This window comes from Mastomys coucha, unplaced genomic scaffold (genome assembly GCF_008632895.1).
Source record: "Mastomys coucha isolate ucsf_1 unplaced genomic scaffold, UCSF_Mcou_1 pScaffold22, whole genome shotgun sequence".
NCBI lineage: Eukaryota > Metazoa > Chordata > Mammalia > Rodentia > Muridae > Mastomys > Mastomys coucha.
The window spans coordinates 146,082,804-146,095,379 of NW_022196905.1; the positions used below are offsets into that span (position 1 = coordinate 146,082,804).

The 12,576-nt window shown below is 43.2% G+C and overlaps 1 protein-coding gene across 3 annotated transcripts; it reads left to right on the forward strand.

The window, feature by feature from the left end:
• The first annotated feature begins 1,875 nt into the window (after positions 1-1,875).
• On the forward strand, positions 1,876-11,565 carry Rfc3 (replication factor C subunit 3). Of its 3 annotated transcripts, none has more exons than XM_031338858.1 (10): positions 1,909-2,043; positions 2,281-2,456; positions 3,023-3,160; positions 4,695-4,762; positions 5,507-5,604; positions 7,122-7,303; positions 7,932-8,068; positions 8,146-8,244; positions 10,472-10,541; positions 11,279-11,565. In XM_031338858.1, the coding sequence occupies exons 3-10, from the start codon at positions 3,092-3,094 to the stop codon at positions 11,468-11,470; spliced, it is 915 nt and encodes a 304-aa protein (XP_031194718.1). In that variant the 5' UTR covers positions 1,909-2,043; positions 2,281-2,456; positions 3,023-3,091; the 3' UTR covers positions 11,471-11,565. The 3 variants fall into 3 exon arrangements, with proteins under 3 accessions (XP_031194717.1, XP_031194718.1, XP_031194719.1); XM_031338859.1 differs by having other exon boundaries at positions 1,927-2,043; positions 2,348-2,456; XM_031338857.1 differs by lacking the exon at positions 2,281-2,456 and having other exon boundaries at positions 1,876-2,043.
• The last annotated feature ends 1,011 nt before the right edge of the window (positions 11,566-12,576 follow it).

Consider the following 12,576-nt stretch of genomic DNA (forward strand, 5'->3'; position numbering starts at 1 on the left):
GTATCTTAGGGCTGTCATTGCTGTGAAGAGACACCAAGATCAAGGCAACTTTTATAAAGGACAACTGTTAATTAAGGCTGGTTTACAAGTTCAGAGGTTCATTCCATTATCATCATCATGGCAGGAAGCATGGCAGTGTTCAGGCAGGCATGGAGCTGGAGGAGCTGGGTGTTCTACATCTTGTTCTGAAGACAAGCAGAAGAAGACTGGCTTCCTGGTAAGTAGGAGGAGGGTCTTAAAGCCCACCCCCACAGTGATACATGTCCTCCAACAAGGCCACACCTTCTAATAGTGCAACTCATTCCCTGGGCCAAGCAAATTAAAACCACATGGTGCTCCTCAGGGGAGGGCCTCAATCTTATAATGGAGTGCTCTGAGTACAAGATTTAGACCCAGATTTAATTTGTGTGCTAACTTACATTAAACTAGCAGTAGCTACCACAGCTCTTAGACAGATGGGCCATTTTGAGGCTACAGGATCCACTCCTTTGGACAGGTATAACACAGGGTGTTTCCATGGTCCCAAAATTTGGGTTAAAAGCCCTTCTGTCTTTTGTTTCATGGACAAACAGATGAAAAAGTTTTGAGACGTCTGGAAATTTTAGGGCTGGCGCCAGTGCTAAAGCTGTTTCTAAAGCTTCAAATACCTTTTGCTTAGTCTTAGTCCAGATTAAAGGCTCAGTGCCCCACTTTGTGCTGGTGTGTAGAGAAAGGCCTTGCTATTTCCATACACTCTGGAATCGAGAGGCAGCAATACTCCATTGCACCTACAAATATAGCTATATGTTTTTTATAGTGATTCCAAATTTCATCAAGCTGACAACCAAGATTAACCATCACAACAAGCTTTCAGGTGTCTGAAAGTAACTTCTGAAGCTGCTACAGGGAGCGGATCAGAACTGTGTCTCTGGCCTTAGCCCACTGGCTATAAGGACTCTCTCTTCTCTTTCCAGCCACTTACCCAGGTTTCATAAGCTGAAGAATTCCAAGTATGGTTGTAAGATAAAAATACAGGGCAACCAATTAAAATCTTATTTCAGATAAAAATTAATTTCACTGCAAATATTACCATTTTGGTCACATACCAAAATGTTATCGGAGATCTAAATGAATGGGGCATTAAAGCATACGGACCAGGATCCACCATGAACTATCCATCTTTATGGACGTTGTCTCTTATGCTTCTGGGCACTGTTGCCAAATCACAGCTCACTGTAGCACCTACCTCACTCCACCTCTGAAAGTCTTTCCATGATCACAATCCCAGTGTCTTTAAACATGGCCGTTCAGTACTTTTGCTTCTGGTTTCCTTACTTTCTCACTTCAGAACACATAGTTCACAGAGGCATATAGGCACATGTTCATTGACCATTAACCTCTCTCTCTCTCTCTCTCTCTCTCTCTCTCTCTCTCTCTCTCTCTCTCTCTCTCTCTCTCTCTCTCTCTCTCTCTCTCTCTCTCTCTCTCCCTTCCTCCCTCCCTCCCTCTCCCTCTCCCTCTCCCTCTCCCTCTCCCTCTCTCTCTCTCTCTTTCTCTCTCTCTCTCTCATTTTCAAGAAAAACAGTTCTACAAATAAAGATAACAAATTACGTAGTGCTTTTAGAATGAAGTTGTGAACCAGTGAATAAATGAAAGAACGAAATGGAGGAACCTCCCTTCCCTAAGCACTCAGATTGGGCGTCCTGACTGTCAGAGATACATCTTTAATTCCTTCGAATGTTTTCTAAAATGTTACAGAGTGAGGACAAAGAGACAACGACCGCCCCGTAAATCCAGCGACTGTTGGTGTAGTGGCGGAAGTGGGAACTGCAGCGACGACTTCAGGCGGCGTTTGGATTTCCCAGTCTCCCTGTCCGGAAGTCGCCGGCCGCCGGAAATGACGTCGCACCCTTTCGCGCTCGCGGGAAAACTTTACTGTCTAAGTGGCGGGCCCACCAGTGGGACTGGGAAGCGGACATGAGCCTCTGGGTGGACAAATACCGGCCGAGCTCCCTTGCCCGGCTGGACTATCACAAGGAACAGGCAGCACAGCTGCGCAACCTGGTGAGCCGCCCGGGAGGGAAGAGGCGGGCGCCCCAGTGTTAGCGAGGGGTTCAGAGTGATGAGTTCCTCAAAGTGCAGTGTGATTGCCGCGGGAATTCTCGTGAGTTTGGAGTGGGCACCTGAAGAAGGCCCGGGTAGTGGAGAATAAAGAGCTAGCGCCGGCTGCAGGGAGCGGGGATGGGGGTGTGCCCGGGCGTCTGTGTTACTGCAAATGCCTGATCGGCTCTCCCGCGACAGAGAGTTAGATGGGAAGTTGATGGAGGTGACTGCTCCGGACCCTGTTCTTAGTTACTGGCCTCTGCAGAATCACAGCTAAGTCTTTTCTGAAAAGAAGACATTATTTTAGCAAGTGCCGCTGTCCGTCATATGAGAGCTTTTGGAAGAATCGAGATGAAGTGGAAGCTGTGTTTTAGGTTTGTTTTTGTTTTGTGATGCATTCACTAATTTAAAATAGGACGTGGTACTTCATTTATACACATGCCCGTTTTCCTTGCAATAGCTTGAATGTTCAGTTTCCTAGTGGCAAGTTCAAGTCCCCGTGTTAATAGTACTCTTTCGTTTGGTATCACTCTGTTACTGCTGTCTTTTCCATAGCTTTGCCTCAACCCTGATCTAGTGTAAAGTTCGTCTGTCTCTCCCAAGTGAACTTACAAGGAAATCAGTGCAGCTACTTCTGAGCAGGAGGGCCGTTATGGGGAACCCCGGCCAGACAAGCATCTGTCTTAGTTACAGAGATCTATTTGCCTTCTGTCATCCCATATTTTCAAACAGGCCCCTCAGATAGCTTACTTAGGGAGTGCCTACTTTTAAGCATTTAGTGTTGTGCATGTAAGTTAGGTTAAATTAGTGTCCAGAGTTTGGACATTTTTTTTGTTGGAGTCGGATGATAAACAGAGTATCCTGGTACTCTAAAAGTGGTTTGTTTAACTTGGTTCACCCAGTTTAACTAAGATAAAATGTCTTGTTATTTTTTCCTTAGGTGCAGTGTGGAGACTTTCCTCACCTTTTAGTATATGGACCATCAGGTGCTGGAAAAAAGACAAGAATTATGTGTATTCTACGTGAACTTTATGGTGTTGGGGTGGAAAAACTGAGAATTGAGCATCAGACTATCACAGTAAGCATCTCACGTTGAGGCTTAGCAGATGTTTCTGATGGGGATTTTCAGTCCTGGTCATGTGTATACCTCTCCCCACCATGGGCTGCCTACTGTGGGACTTAAGAAGTCGTGTGCCTGTGTGCTCGTGTGCGTGAAGGTGGGATGAGTAGGGTAACTGTCAACTGCCAGTCCTCTCTCCCATTTTGTTTAAGACAAAGATCTCCTCGTTATCTCCCAGGCCCAGCTTCTGGAACTTCTCCTGTCTCTGTCTCCCACCTCTCTGTGATGTCCCCCGGTATTACAGACAGTTGCATTTGTACTAGTGATACAGCGTTTATGTGGAGTCAGCAAGCTTGCATGGATATGCCCCACAGTGTATTTCACTCATCAATTTCCCCAGCCCCTGAAATGCCCTTCTTTTAAGTGTACACAGCCCAGCAGAGTTGGCAGTTCCCTACACATGGTAGTGTGTAGCATGCCTTGATTATGGCTTTTTATCTTTTACTTCGGCAAGATGATATTTGTCTTGAAGTTCTGTAGAGAATATGCCATGCCTATTTTCAAGTCCTTCATGGCATCTAATGTAGTGTCGTAATGGCATTTTGTATTCAAAAGGGAAAAAATGCTTAGTGGGGATAGTCATGCTATTAATAGAATCTTCAGGAGGGTAATGTTGAATTATCTCAGAAGGAACAATATTCTACAAGACAAAAGAACCGAACAAATAGAAATATAAAGTATGTTCTCGCACAGGAAGCTTAATATTTAAAAGTCTCTGTCCCAAGTTATGGTATAAATTCCAATCAGAATCCTAATGTTTAAAAAGTATATGATGCCACCCTAAATTCCATGTGGAGAATACATTTCTAAAATGAGAAGGTTATGAAGAAGATAAGTGAATCGGGTGTATTAGTTCATCCCTAGAAATCGATTGTTTAATATAAACTAGTTAAGAGAAGGTAGATTTATTTGAAGGGATGATGAGAGAGAGACTATTGAGATGCATTAATTTTGAGAAATAGAAATATCAAGTTTTATGGCAAAATGCAATTCACCAACTTGAGTCCTGGCTTTGCACTACTTTCAGAGGATTTAGCGAGTCTGTGGTCCGTTAACTGGTGCTTTGAGACCCATGGTGAGGCAGAACAGTTTTAGGGGTGAAAGTGTATGAAGGAAGAGTTTCCGTACAGACAGGTTAAATTTCTTGTTCAGCTGATGAGTCAATAGACAGGTAACACAGACATCCACAGCGTCAACAAAATGAAAATCCATAAGGATAATTAGTTGTAGAACAAGCATGCTACGAGTTGATAACACAGTCATGACCTCACACCAGTTGTCTGAGAAAGATTGCAAAGACACATCATTCAATGGGAAAAGCAAAATAGGTATGTATGAAATTTTCTCTCTATATACTTTAATTTTTCATGAAACACTGATCCTCTGAATATATTTTTCTTTTCTATGTAACATGGTGATTTGGTGATACACAAAATAAAAAGAAGACAGCCAAAATAAAAAGAAGACAAACCGATTCTTGTTTCATTCACAGACTCCATCTAAAAAGAAAATTGAGCTCAGCACCATTGCAAGTAACTACCACCTTGAAGTTAACCCCAGGTAAACTGCTCCCAAACGGTCTTAGAAAAGTAGGGAGAGAGTTAGCAGAAACAAGCAAACAAATGTTTATGGTCATTGCCCTCCAGCTTAGAGAGTTTTTCTAAAATGCTGTTGTCAGAGGTCCTTAGACCAGTGGGTACTGAGGTCTGTGTCACTGAGGCGAGCATCTGTGTAAAGGAATGGGTGCAGTGGAGGGAATGGAAGGAGGAGTCTAGAGCTCTGGTGTATGTGGATTTGGTGGTGGTCCCTGTGTATGCTCTACATGAACCTTAGAGTAACCCTGAGAGGATTCATCAAGGAGAAGATTAGGAATAAGTAAGTGTGTTTGCTCCATAGGATACTTGGGGAATATTCTAGCTTCTCAACTGAGAAAGTGATGACCAGTGTCCAGATGTTGTGATCCAGCTGTAGCTGGTGAAGGAAAAACTGTTGTGAAGTTTTGGGTATTTGCTACTATCAAGGCACTGTCAAGATACTTGTTAAAGTGATAGTTTTGTTGTCTAAGTAATAACAAACTACTGTAAGAACACAATGTCTTTGTGGTAACACAGTTTAAATTTGTTACTGAGCCTAAAAGATCTCAAGTTTCAAGGTTCATACTTGTAATTAGATATTACTAGTTTCAACAAAAAATGGAAGAAAGCAAACTTCCTGATAGTGTTCATGTAGTAACAGATTAAGAGTGAGGGTGCAGTACTTGCTGAATGTTTACATCCATGTGACCATCATTCTGCTGTTGTGTAGTGATGCAGGGAACAGCGACCGGGTGGTAATTCAGGAGATGCTGAAGACAGTGGCCCAGTCACAACAGCTTGAAACTAGTTCACAAAGAGACTTCAAAGGTAGGTGGCAAGAGACCTTTCTGTGAGGCTGGGGACCATCAGTGCTCTCTTTTATATCGGAGTTACAAATGATTGCGGGCTGTGCACAGTTGTGCCCACCCTTAATATGAGCACTAGGGAGGCAGAGGCAGGAGGATCTCTGTACGTTCTAGGCCAGCCTGATTTATAGAGTATTCAGTTGGAACTTGGTTACTTGTGCTTCCAAAGTTAGATTAACATGTTTTTCCCATTAAATTTATGGTTTCTTGACAATAGTATACTTCTTAGAATATACTATTGAATTCAATGTATTTTTTTTCTATTGACTATGTTTTATAAAATGTGAATTTAAAACAAGTAGATTTTCCAGTAGTCTGTGAATGTAGGAGGCCAGAGAGGGGTTTTCTAGGTTATGGTCCTTAGGAGGTCCTATTTTATTTTCAGAGAGCAGCGAGGCCCACTGCCCTGTGCTGCAGTCTGCCATTCGGCATCCTTGTCCCTGCTTGTCTCCTGCTCTGTTCAGCCAGATTCTGCTCCTGGGCTCTGTGTAGAGCATCATCTTAGCATTTTTAGAAACCTCCACTTGCCCAGACATTGTTGCAGGGTCCCATGTTCTCAGCCACAGACTGGGCCCTATGCGACCTGCATCTGGCTGTGACTTCCAGTGTGCCCTGTGGGCAGTTTAGGGTTCAGTTCCCTAACCGCTGGGGACCTCCTTTCTCTCTCACTCAAGCAGGATGCCACTTCTTTGTCATTGTTTGTTCCTGTCAGCATAGATGTGGATGTAGTTTGACTTAGATGTCAAGGTTGCTTTGTCTGTGGACATATCTAAAATGAAACCCCACTGCTACTACCATCCTTTGGAAACAGCTGGATAACAGTATAAACGTTTGAAAGTTTATCTCTTGGTACAAGTCGTCTCTTGTACCATTCCGGCACCACTTAAGGCTGACTGACTGGTCCTAGCCTAGGATGCATTCAGATGCAATCTTCATGTATGTGTTTCCATAGTCTCTTCTTGGCGGTACCTATCTGCTGTGACGATTGCAACAGAGATTTCCAGAGTATTAAGACTACATCCTTGTCTTGCAGCTTTGTTATCAATGGTAAAGGCTGGAGTGAGACGTCCTAAGTTAACTTCATTTTGACCAGTGTTTCTTAATCTTGTTTGATTATAAAATTTAAAAAATTAGCCGGGCAGTGGTGGTGCACGCCTTTAATCCCAGCACTTGGGAGGCAGGTAGATTTCAAGGCCAGCCTGGTCTACAGAGTGAGTTCCAGGATAGCCAAGGCTACACAGAGAAACCCTGTCTCGAAAAAACAAAAAACAACAACAAAAAAGCCTCACTAATATTAAAAAAAAAATTAAAAAATTAAAAATATTCTTCTGTAAATCTGATTTGTTCTTTTCAAAGGTAAAAGTAGGCTATCAGGTATCTATTTAGGATTTCATGCTGATTAATGAGGACACAGTAAAGGCAGAAATTAAGGCTTCAGTGTCCTCCAGTTAAAGCTGATTTTGTTTCTTTTTGACCCAGTGGTATTATTGACAGAGGTGGACAAACTCACAAAGGATGCTCAGCATGCCTTGCGCAGAACCATGGAGAAGTACATGTCTACCTGCAGGCTGATTTTGTGCTGCAATTCCACATCTAAGGTGATACCCCCGATCCGAAGCAGGTGCCTGGCAGTTCGTGTGCCTGCTCCCAGTATCGAAGATGTAAGTTGGGTTGTTTTCCAGAAACACTTCGCTCTAGTTTTGTTTTCTGAAACATAGTGAAACCTTTGCATAATGAAGTCATTGAAGGGCAGCTGCAGATAGAGCCGAAGGCCAGCCATCAATAGGTACCAAGTGATAGTGATGTGCTTAATGGTGAATACAAATATAGAACACGTTCTCTTTGTCTTTTACTCTTAACAGATGAGTATTAGGAATTCACCGAGCTTCGTGAAGTCTTCTGAAGTATTTAGTGTCTTCTACCTCAAGCTGATTTACTTAGTTGTAGGAGGGAAGATAGAGGAAGAGATAATGTGACAGTCCGTGGTCCCTAGGGGTGGGGGATCAGTGCACTATTTCCCTTTTCATCTTAACAGCTGTCAATAAAATGTACTGGTTTCGCACAATAGACAACTTTCCAACGCACAATAGGTAGTGGAAAATTGAATGCAGCAGCACCATGTGGTTTCACTTCCTGTTCATGGTTGATGCTGACAGATTGCACACTGCAGCACCTTATGTGTCCTGTAGGAGGCAGCACAGCAGCACTGTGAAAGGCCTCCACACTGATGCCAACAGTAGTTAGAAATTGCCTTACTGTGTTTCTCCTCTTTGTTAATTTTTCTTACAGATTTGCAGTGTACTATCTACTGTCTGCAAGAAGGAAGGTCTGGCTCTTCCGTCGAAATTGGCTCATAGGCTGGCAGAGAAGTCGTGCAGAAACCTCAGGAAAGCCTTACTTATGTGTGAGGCCTGCAGAGTGCAGCAGTGAGTGGGGCGATCGCAGCAGGTAGCACTCTGGGACATGAGAGTTGTTGTTCATTTATTTTCTTTTTGTTTCATAGATACCCTTTTACTGAAGACCAAGAAATCCCTGAGACAGACTGGGAGGTGTATCTGAGGGAGACCGCAAATGCTATAGTCAGTCAGCAGACGCCACAGAGGTAATAGTGTGCGGGAGCACAAGTATAAGTCAGTCTTGAGCCTCATTTGAAAGGGAAAAAATATCATTTAAGATCCGAAATATAGTGGGCTAAGTCATTAGTCTATAAGTTTATGCTATTCCTTTGTCTGTTCACCTGTGAAATTGAACTTTATTTATAAAATAAATTTTGAACTCTTTCTGGTTTTTTTTCTTAGAATGTTAGGTAGCTTAGTTTTAAGTGTACAGCATGAACTGCCTAGTGTGCTCAGGCTGAAAGAATAATTGTAATTGTTGTAATTGCCTTGAAATTGATGCAGAACGTACTAGAAAGATGCTGACTTTCCAGCTGTCGTCCTAGTCATCCTAACTTAGCCAAATGTCCTTGACAAGTGACTTCACCTTAGAGTGCGATCATTTCATTCGTATCTTGATACCGTTCTGCTTTAACCCAGAGAGTAAAGAGTGTGTGATAGTGTTTGGAGCTAGAAAAGAGCACACGCCCAAAGACAGGATCTGTGGAGAGAAATACAAAGTTCTTAGAAAGTATCCTTTTGTTATATACTTAAAAGTTGCTTTCATTCATGTTTTGAGTTTGTTCCTCAGAGGTGGACAGTACTGCAAATGCCTCAGCTGGTAGTTTGGCTTATGACAGCTTAGGTCCCCTGCTGTTGTTGCTTTGTGGCATTTTCTCAGCTCACTGAAACAGTCTCATTCTTGCTCTCTAGTGGGAGTTGGTCATTTTAGGGTACAGGATAGACTTGAGTGCAGCCATGAGACCCTGATTGTTCCTGGCTGAGATGAAAATAATAGTGAGGGCAGTGTGTGCTTCTCTTTTGAGTTGCTATCTGATGAGTTACGGTTTTATAGGATTCCTACCAACATCACTTAATGAAGGTGCTTGGTGAGACATTCTGGGAACTGCTGTATTATACTTTGCTGTGGCAAAAAAGGAGTCTGGATGTCTACTTTTAAGAAAACTTGTAAATCACTATCTTGCTTTACCTAGAGAGGAACTTCTACAGTAGCTTCCTCAGAACCATGGGTAGTTGATTTTTTTGTTTTTGTTTTTGTTTTTGTTTTTTTTGTCTAAGTAATGTATTATAGAAAGGCAAAAACAATTGTTTTCTAAGTTTCAGGATATTATTTATTTCTGTTGATATGCAAGTTGTGCATTTCCTTCATGCCCTCCTGAAGTGTCATGAGGGGGCCTGAGTTAAAGGCTCAGACGTTTGGCACCCCTATTGACTTAGCCAGGCTTTGCTGACCCGGGAGCTCTGGCCTGTCCCTTCGGTGAAGGTCAGCTTTGTATTGCTGTATTGCTTACACACTAGGTGGCCATACTTTATGCTCATAGCACCTCATTGCTTGTGTGATTGACTGATGACTCCCCAGTCTTTTTACAGCCACTCTAGATACATTAAGCATAAAATTCTGTCTGCTGTCTAGAAAAGATATATAAACATATTATTTGATATGTCAGGAAAGTGTGTGTCTTCAATCCCTTATGGGAATGTGCTCAGACTTGACATGTCAAGGTCTAAATTTCTCTCTCTCTCTCTCTCTCTCTCTCTCTCTCTCTCTCTCTCTCTCTATCTATCTATCTCTATCTGTGTGTGTGTGTGTGTGTGTGTGTGTGTGTGTGTGTGTGTCTGTATCTGTGTCTGTGTGTCTGTCTGTCTGTGTTTGTGTATGCAGCCATGGGTATGTCAATATCTGGAGATCAGAGGATAACTTTTGGGAGTTACTGTCTTCTTCCACCATGGGTTTTAAGGGATCAAACTCAGGTCATCAGGTTTGTACACCAAGCAGCTCATTTGCCAAATGTTGAGTCAGGCTCTTGGAATCTTGGTTTCTTTCCAGTAGTGTTGTGAGTGATATAATTAATAGCCCTTGTTATAAATACCCATTGTTAAAATGTATGAGAAAAAAAAATTAAAAAAAAAAAATGAACTGATCCTTGGCCATGGTGGCCTATCCTAGGAAGGTGAGGCAGAAAGATGGCTACTGATTTAAAGCCAGTATGAGCTACCTAGTGAGGTTCAGGCCACTTGGGTCACAGAATGAGTCTGTGTGATCAGACAAACTAAAATGGGACAGACTGGGGCTGTCTCTCATTCATAGAGCCCATGTTGGAGGCAGCTTCTCTCTGCATCAAGCTGATAAATCAAGAACATGAAACTATACTGACTAGTGTATTAAAATTGCTGCTTTTTATCACAAAATAGCAATTCCTTTGTTTTATATAGGCTCCTTGAAGTCCGTGGAAGGCTCTATGAGCTTCTAACTCATTGTATTCCTCCTGAGATAATAATGAAGGTGAGTGGCTCCATTTTCCATCTTGAACTTTCAGAGCTAAACGTGTGGACACTGGCCATGTGATCACAGAGCTTTTGTAATACATAGAAAGGTATATCATCATCTATAACATTTTGTTAATTCTGCAAATAGTGGTTCATTCTTTGCTGTGTGCCAGGCACCATTAGGGGACCATTGAAGAAGGGAGGGAAGACCTCATGTGTGACAGTATGTCCTAAGGAGTGACATGGGAGACAAGTGAAGCAAATTTCAGAATGCTGTGAGTCTTTAAAGGAAGGAAAATGAAATTGTAATAATAGAACCCAGTTATGCACAGCCCTGGAAAGCGAGGGGTCCTTTTCAGCAGGCATTCAGACTAAGAGGATGGAACTCTATAAATGCCTGGGGAACAGAAATTCCAGGAAAGACGTGGAATAAGCTGAAGATATTGGTATAGTCTAGGCTTTGTAGGATTGGCCTCCTGGACTGTTAGCAAAATTTACTGGTTTGGGATATTAGGCCATTCATGGAGTTTTGTTTGTTTCTATTAAAATTGCATGGTAATGTGAACAAAATCAAATTGTACTAAATACACAAAGAAAAATGTGCTCTTTTACATGCAGAAGTTAATACTTTGCATTAGTAGCATGCACACATAAAAACTACATTAAAGCTTTACCTTTTATGAGTGAGAAGCATATACATGTTTGGCCTTTTCTTCCCTTGACTGCATTTTAAGTCACTCGTACTTCCTGTAGGGCCTACTCTCAGAGCTCCTACATAACTGTGATGGGCAGCTGAAAGGGGAAGTGGCACAGATGGCAGCCTATTATGAGCATCGACTACAGCTGGGCAGCAAAGCCATTTATCATTTGGAAGCCTTTGTGGCGAAGTTCATGGCACTTTATAAGAAGTTCATGGAGGACGGACTGGAAGGCATGATGTTCTGACTCAGCCAGCAGCTCCTCCAAGCTCGGCAGGTGCCTTCTTTATAAGTTTATGCTGGGACTTTGGATACAATAAACTAGCTTTACCTAGTAATGCATTATGTGTGTTTGTGTTTTTAAAGTTAATCCTCTCTGAAATATAAATCTTTATTTTTATGTGAGTACCTGGAGCCTGAAGTGTGTGGGACTGTGAAAGGGAGCCTGTTTTCTGGTTGAGCTAGGTTTAAACCCCAGAGACCCAGCAGGGGTTCCTGCAAGGAACAGAAGGTGTTTGTCACAGCTCCAGACATCAGGCTCCTGTCATGAGGCCTCAGCTCCATAATTCTGTGGTCATCAGTCACAGAGGGCAATGTCCTAGGTCTCTGGTATTCTGTCTGGAGTCCAACCCCATAGTTACCTTGCAACATCCAGGAATGTTCCTCCCCACAGTTACCTGGCAACAACCAGGTAGGCCAAGCCCACTATAAAGGGGGCTGCTTGCCCCCTCCTCTCTCTCTTACTCTTACTCTCTTACTCTTGCCTCTCTCTTGTCCTCTTGCTCCCCCTCTCTCCATATTCTTTTACCCCGTCTCTCCATGTGGCCATGGCTGGCCTCTACTTCTCTACTCTCTCCCTCTCTTTGCCTTTCTCTGCCTCTACCTCAGGCCATAACAATAAACACCTTAAAACCACGGATTGTCTCTTCTCATCCAGGAACCCGTGGGGAGCAATGGAGCAGGTCTTCCTCTAAAGAGCTACATCTAATCTCACGCAGAAGGCCTCTCTGCGCTCTCAGCCACGGCTTCTACCAACCCAAGCCACCTGCTAACAGAGCAAGCCAAGGACTCGGAGCTCTCCTCCTGCCCTTTTCCCTTTGGCCCCAGGCCAGAGCCAGCCCCGTGAGCCCCTACTCCATTCTCAGCTCTTCCGAGACATCATGGTGTCCAAGAGATAGAACCTGCCATCCCTGGCCTCTGTGCGGCCTTGGGGACCTACCCGCCCAGCGGTGGCATGGGGTGCTTGGAGTCAAACTTCCTGCAGGACACCATTTTAACCCACAGAAGTGACCAGAATGGGGGTGTTGGATCCCCTGGGACTGAAGTTATAGATATTTTTGAGCTACCATATGG

Excerpts from the sequence above, each read along its gene's own strand:
- Rfc3 (XM_031338857.1), top strand. The coding sequence starts at position 1,957 with ATGAGCCTCTGGGTGGACAAATACCGGCCGAGCTCCCTTGCCCGGCTG. Across the intron at positions 2,044-3,022 it reads CAGCACAGCTGCGCAACCTG|GTGCAGTGTGGAGACTTTCC; the intron begins GTGAGCCGCCCG and ends TTTTTTCCTTAG. Across the intron at positions 5,605-7,121 it reads TTCACAAAGAGACTTCAAAG|TGGTATTATTGACAGAGGTG; the intron begins GTAGGTGGCAAG and ends TTTTTGACCCAG.